General features: G+C 61.7%; 1 protein-coding gene across 1 annotated transcript; it reads right to left on the bottom strand.

Moving 5' to 3' along the window:
* Positions 1-2,027: 2,027 nt before the first annotated feature.
* On the bottom strand, positions 2,028-6,119 carry LBRM_24_0480 (hypothetical predicted transmembrane protein; the record flags this gene model as incomplete). Its single annotated transcript, XM_001565264.1, has 1 exon — positions 2,028-6,119. One exon carries the CDS (start codon positions 6,117-6,119, stop codon positions 2,028-2,030), a length of 4,092 nt encoding a protein of 1,363 aa, XP_001565314.1.
* Between the last annotated feature and the right edge of the window lie 932 nt (positions 6,120-7,051).

Raw genomic sequence — 7,051 nt, 5'->3', positions numbered from 1 at the left:
TAAAATAACTGCAGTGCGTCAGGTAGGCGATGCCCGTCCCTTCATGTATATGCACGTGTGTGTGTGTGTGTGTGTGAAGAACAACAAATTATTTAGGACAGAGAAGCCCTTCAGTGATACACACACACACACACACACACAACCACAGACTTACACAAGTCAAAGGACCCAGTGTCTGCGCCTCTGTGCGTTGGCGAGCTGCAGGGAAGGGAAGGCGTGGTGGTGGTGGTGGTGGGCATTGTGAGACACACACCCAAACCCCAAACTCGAAAACAAACTCAGAATAAAAGCCCACGAGGGTTAAAAAACAGCGAGAAAAAGGGCGCGGCGATGATGTAAGCGCGTGCGCGAGTCTCGCGAGGGCTGTAGAGACGGGAGCGAGAGACGGAATGGCGGCAAATCATGAGCTAGTGCGATAATGGCCGCCTTCCCAACGCACCCATGGTAGCGATGAAAAACACAAACAGCCAACAGCGTTCTTCTTTCCACTACAGCGTGCCCATTCTCTGCGATGCAGAGCACACGCGAGGTCAAACCCTCCGCTAGACCCCTTGTGTGCAGCAGACCCATCATGTGCAGCCAAGCAACCGTAGAGGCACGGTACAGCAGTGCGCCGACTCAGCCATCCGAGCACGGCTCCTGCCTCGAGGTCTATACATCCACCCCCTCGCAGTCGTTCCCTTCATGCCGGTCGCCACCTGGTGCATTCCTCGGGGCGGCTCAGGCCCGCCATCAGTAGGCAGCCACGGCCGGGTGAGGTGAGTTCGAGTTGCCGTGGCACGCCACCCAGGGCCCGGCCGCCGACATCGGCAGCGATACACACCACTCTGGCCTCCCTACGTCGTAAGTGCTCCACCCTGACACCACCAGAAGTGCTTCGGGATTGGCAAGTGTGAAGGGAGGGGCTGCTTAGCTTTCCCAGGCTGAGTGGGGGTGCTGAAGACCGATATACCGCGCGCGGGGGCGTGCCCCTGTCACAGCAGCGAAACCCCACGCGCATGGGAAACAGACGAAGTACGAAATAAAAAAACACACTAGAACGAGTCGTACAAAGCTAAACGGGGAATACGGTGCAATACGGAGGTGGGTGAGAGGAGGGCGGGTCACGGAGAAGCGGGATCACGCTTGCTGCAAGGTCACACACACACGCACACATACGGACATACGGGGTCATTCGCCCCCCTCCCCCAACTCTGTCATATGCTGAGATGTAGCGCACATGTGGCTGTGGGTGCCGTTGCCTCGGCTTTCCGCCCTCTCTATAATTTTTCTCCTTTCTCTGTCATTTTTCCTCTAACACAAGCCTGTGTCCTCTCTACTTTAAGAACCGATGCCGGGGTGTGTTGCTCACCCTCTAAACTGAGGAGGAGCGGGGCGGATGGTGGACGTGTGAGAAGAGTCTCGTCTCTGTCTCGAGAGCCTTTAATCAGCTTGGGCTCTCTGTAGCCACTAAACGGTGCTCCCAGAGACGAAAGCGAGAGGGAACATGACACAACTACACATCCACACCCGTACCCACACACGGCCACAACGACGGAGGTCTCCACCGTCACTGCCAACTACCATAGAACCTTCCTTAACGCGAGAGAGTAGGAGAAGGAAGAATAAAAGCCCAAAACATAGAGAGCGGTCATAGGGCCAGCAGTCACCACCGTACCTGAAGAGCCGAGGAGTCAGCAAAACTCTGAGTAAACCAACCAGAACACACGCTTACACAGAGAAGAGAGAAAGCCGAACGTCTCCCCACACGAACACAACAAACTCCATCAGTACAACAAGAAGCCGCGGAGTTCGCTTATGACGCCCAATGCACACAGGCCTCCGTGCATCACGTGAGATCGAGAGGTGGTAGTCCTAACTAAGGACAAAACAGCTCGCACTGCGCAGCTGGCAGGCAAGCTCTAATTCCATTAAAAAGACACTCTCGCACCCTTCTCCTGCTCGACACGTCGGCACCACCCACAGAAGCACAAAAAAACACGGCACGTAGCTGACTCTCCCCCACCTGCCGTGACCGCCGCAAACTCTCAGAAGACCCACTGCACCGCCGCTTCCATATCCTCCACCTTGCCATACGGCAGCGGCATCGCGCTCAGAAGGTCGTGCTCGGAGGCACCGTAGGCCCAGTGCGTGTGACGGGAGTCCGCCTCTGCCTCCGACAGCACCAGCACACTCGCAGCAAAGTCGTCCGCAGTGGCGGCCCCATTACGCCAGCTGGCCTCCTCGATCGGCACCGCCGCGGCGACCGTGGCCGCCTCGGCTGGCGTGGGTGAGCGCACCAGCGACTGCGCGGCGGCGTCCAGCAGGCGCACCGCGAAGTCCTCATACGCCAGCAGCTCGGCTGGCACGCCCAGCGCGTGCGACAGCTCCGTGAAGCCGCGTGCACCGGCGCGCAGTGTCCGTGCGTCGAGCACCAGCGCCTGCACCGCGCGCCGCCCGCGCAGCTCCACTAGCGCCGGCGCCTCCCACAGCCCCGCCGCCACCCCCTCGCGCGCCAGCCGCAGCCCCGCCACCACCACGTCCGCCACGCTGCTGTCTGCCGGCAGCGTCACGCGGCGCAGTCGGTCGGCCGACAGGCTGCAGCGCGCCACCGGCAGGAACTCGCGGTAGGGGTGTCGCCGGTCCGCGCGCGCGGCGCGCAGCGACACGCCGTCCGCCGGCGGCACCAGCACCTGCACCACACGCTGTCCGCTGAAGTCCGGCAGCACGTGTCGCAGGCTGCGCAGCAGCGGGCAGAAGCCCTCCTCGTCGTTGCTCACGAGGATCAGCGGCAGGTGCATCAGGCGCTCGAAGTTCACGTTTAGGTGCATAAACTGCAGGTTAGGCGCGCCGTTCTGCTCCTCGACGCTCGACGACACTCGCAGCGTTGTCACGCGCTTCCTCCGCTTGACTGCGTGCCACTGTTGCTCCAGCAGCATCGGAGTGGGGAACAGCTCCTCCAGGAAGTTGCGGAGCGTGACGCCGACCTCGTTGCTCGAGAACTTCGAGTTGATATTAGTGAACGGCTTTTTGTCACGGTAGCTCCGAATCCTTTTCATAGTTTTTGCATTCCAGCTCACGTCGTCACGGAACTCGTGGTAGCGCGCGGATTTCTCGGCTTCCGTAATGTAAGTGGCCGGCGCGCAGCCGTCCTCGTTGTCCAGCGCCACGTCCACCGCCGGGAACACCGGCGCGTCGTTGCCCAGTGGTGACAGGCCGGCACCGCGCTGCATGCGCCACGCCTGCTTCGCAATCAGGTACGGCAGGTACTGGCTCGACGCGGCCCACGGATGCCGCAGCATGTGAGCCGTGTGCGTCGACGGTGGCAATAGGTCCATCGTGGTGCGGGTGCGCATCATGAGCATGTTCAGATTGAGGTCAGGTGCATAGCGCTTGTGGATGTAGCCCCACATGTTGCGGCACTGTGCGTAGGGGGCGTGGCTGTCGAGCCGCATGCGGTACTTGCGCAGGCGCGGCTGTGTCTTGAAGATACGGTGCGTAGGGAACTCGTACGTTGAAATCGTGTGCATGAGCATCCTCAGCAGATACGTCGCTGTTGTCTTTGTCTTAGGGGCGTCCTGAGTGTCTCCCTGCAGAGAAGCGAAGGCGTTTCGCAAGCCCGTCAAGTGCTCTGTGATACTGGACGAGTTCATTTGCAGCACGGTCGGCTCGTGTTCCACCTTAGTCAACGCGATTGTCTCCGTCTCGAGGTAGTAGCGCGGTGCGATGAGGTCTGCCGTGACGCGGTCGAGCACGCGGCGGCCCCAGTGCACGAGCGCCGGCATCTGCACATGGCCCGTCCACGTCCACTCGCCGCTGCCCGGCTTCGTAGGTGGCGCAGGCACCAGCGCAAAGGTGCCCGCTGCATCCGCGGCCCACGCCGGCTCACCCTTCGCCGACACGCGCGGCATCGCACACGCACCGCGCGCCACCGCGCCCGCAGCGGCCCCCCACGCGCAATCCGCCCACGCGCACACCGCAGCACTGCTGCTCCTCGCGCACGCCGTGCTCGTGGACTGCGCGCTGCCCCCCGGCGTCGCCACGCTGCTGCGCGCGTCCACGGCAGCGGCGAAGGCGGCCCACGACGCGCGCACGACGCCGCGCTGCACCACGACTGCCTCGCCCTCCATCGACGTCAGGGTGGCGGCGGCAGTAGCCGGCTGCACGAGCTCCTCCAGGTCCGCGGGTGTCCGGTCCAGATCGCGGTGCATGAGCATGGTGTTGAACACAAGACCCCGGCGGAAGTAGTCGCGATTAGCCTCGTAGTACTCCATGGAGTCCGACTTACGTATACGCAGCAGCGGCCCGCCAAACTCGTTCACGAAGTCGGTGATGTCGACGTCCTTCATGACGAGGTAGTCATCGTTCATGTAGATGAAGACGGAGGAGGCGTTGCGCAGGCGGTACACGAAGGGCTCGACAACGTAGCTGTTCACGGTCGTCAGCGGCGCGGGCGGCATCAGCGCGCGCTGGTCCACGATGTGGATGCGCGTGTAGTGCAGCTTGCCGGTGTGGGCCTCCCTCACGAAGCGCGCCTCCGCCGTGCCCAGCACGCTCGCATCGCCGCCGTCAGCGGCACCACTCGCCGCCTCAGCGCGCGCCGTGGGCGCCGTGGCAGCGGCATAGAGGGAGCGCATGAAGAAGTTCCGGCTCTGGTTCAGCCACAGCGGCACGTTGCCGTACGGCGTCACGACGGTCATGCGACCGCGGTGCCAGCTGCGCGTGTGGAGCAGCAGCCCGCGCATGCCGTGGCGCAGCTCGTCGCAGTCCGCGTCGATGTCGTCCGGCTTCACGCTTTCCAGGTCCGCACCCAGGGCATGCAGCAGCTCCATGTTCGTCAGCGCCATCTCCGGCGGCGGCGGCGCGCCCTTGAGGTGGGGCTGGCTGGGGTGCGTGGCGGCCCACCAGAGCGACGCCTCCACGCGCTTCATCGCGTCCTTGCCGGCGCCCACGTCGGCCAGCAGCTGCGACAAGGCGCACGGGCTCGACGACGACACAAACAGCAGCTCCGTGATGTGGCGGCTGAAGACGTCCTCGGCCAGCGGCGGTGCGTCGGCGCCAATGTCGGCCGCACGCTGCATCTCGCCCCACAGCAGCTGCACCGATGCGATCATGTTCCAGCACTCCCACGTCTTCGCAAACGGCTTCGTGTAGCCGCGCGTGATGTCGCTGCCGTTGACGTAGGAGTAGATGAAGTCGAGGTGCGCGTGGCGCTGCAGCAGCTCGTCACGCGTGTAGCGGCGGTAGTGCGTGCGCAGGCCCTGGTCCGCCTTGGTGAAGTCCGCGTCGGCGCTGCGGCTGGCGGTGGCATTGCTGGCTACTGCCGCGGCCGCTGCGTGCGGCACGGCGAGGGGCTGCACAGCAAAGCGGAAGGCGCCGTTGACGGCGTGCCGCGGCGCTGCGCCGGCGTCGCCCAGCTGCCAGTTGGCCTCGCCGTCGAGCCACGGCGACGGCGCCAGTGGCGTGCCAAGCTGCACGCGGCGCGGCGCGGCGCAGAAGGCCTCGTAGGTGCTGCGGCCCACACCGCTGCGTCGCCGCTCGTCCACGCGCGTGCCACCGCGGCCGAAGGTGCGCACCACGTAGCGGTCGCGCTCCACGTCGTGGTGGATGTACGCCGCGTGCGGCGCGCCGGTGTAGCCGTCGTAGCTGCTTGCCGTGGGTCTGCCGCAGAAGTGCGCAAGCGTGCGGCTCGACCGCGGGCCGTGCGGGCTCAAGGAGCGCGGGTCGTGCACAGGGGAGACGAGTGAGGGCCCCATCGTTGCGAGGTCAAAGTGCGTCTCTTGGTAGGTCCACAGCTGAATATTATCAGGAGCATTACGGTAGCTAAAATGCCGCTCGATACCCAGTAACACGCAATGTACTACAAGGAGAGTACTGAAGGTTGTTACGCTGAGCGGCCTGGCGTTGGCTAACATAATCATGATCTCCCCGGCTATCCACCGCCAATTGAGGGGGCGTCTACGGAATGCCTGCAGAACAGGTCGCGCTTCTCTCATTCGCGATCGCGCCACCATACGGAGCCGTTGATCCCATCTCTGCCAGCGAGCCCATAGGAGAAGAGCGATGCTGCCAAGGAGAATGAGTAAGTTGCACTGGGTCGGGTAATTGGCGTATAAATATTTTACGGTGACTACTGTCATTGAGCACCGAAAAAGACCAGTGACTGATGGTCGATGAGAGGTGGTTGGTTACGTCTGTGGGAGGACTACCATTCCTTCACCAGCATGGGAAAGAGAGGGAGAGAGAGAGAGAAGAAGGGAGAGAAAGCTGCAATGAAGTCATGATAGTTGGTGTACTCGTCTCAGTTGTTCCGAGGTAGAGCCACTTTTGTGTGTGTGTGTGTAGTTGTGTCACTTACACGAAGGCAACAACGACAGGCGTAGAGTGCGTCTTTTATGCGAGGACATCGGTACGCATCTACGTGATGTCTCTGTGTACTGACATGGATGCGGCGCCGACTGTTCATCCAGCTTCATGGGTCATTGGGTGGAGACGGGAAGGGGCTCGCATGAGGGTGGTGGTGGTGGCTGAGTATAGAGATACAGACAATGGACATAAGGAGAGAGAAAGAACCACCGTGTCACCGAGGTCTCCTCTTAGCGAACGCGGCGACTGCGTAAAGCCACGACTGTGAGGGGTGACCAAAACGATATTCGATTCCGCGGGACACGGTGAAGAGAAGATTCGAGTGTGGCCCTTTGCCTTCCCGGCCCTGCGCCGCACCGTTGGGTGTCCCGAGAGAGGGAGAGGGAGAGGGGGAGAGAAAAAAAAAAGAGCACCTGGAGATGTATATTACGGCACCAGACGAGGAAGTGCGCTACGCAGGGGCCAGTGTACTCGTTTGGTGGAGACAATGATAAGAATGAAGCAAAAAAAAAAACAAAAAATTAAAAACAAAACAAAACAAACGCACAAACGCACACCGAATAGCGAAGAGGAGGGGCGCAGGAGCGTTCGTCGTTAGTATTCACTGTCTAAGGCACACGTCTTGGTTGTATACAGGCAAGGCTTGTTCTCCTTCCCATCAAACACCCATCTCCTGCTGAGAACTTCTCAGCTGATGTGGGGTGGA

Source organism: Leishmania braziliensis, chromosome 24 (assembly GCF_000002845.2).
Source record: "Leishmania braziliensis MHOM/BR/75/M2904 complete genome, chromosome 24".
NCBI lineage: Eukaryota > Euglenozoa > Kinetoplastea > Trypanosomatida > Trypanosomatidae > Leishmania > Leishmania braziliensis.
The sequence above is the reverse complement of the archived record's forward strand: the minus strand, read 5'-3'. Positions and strand labels throughout refer to the sequence as shown.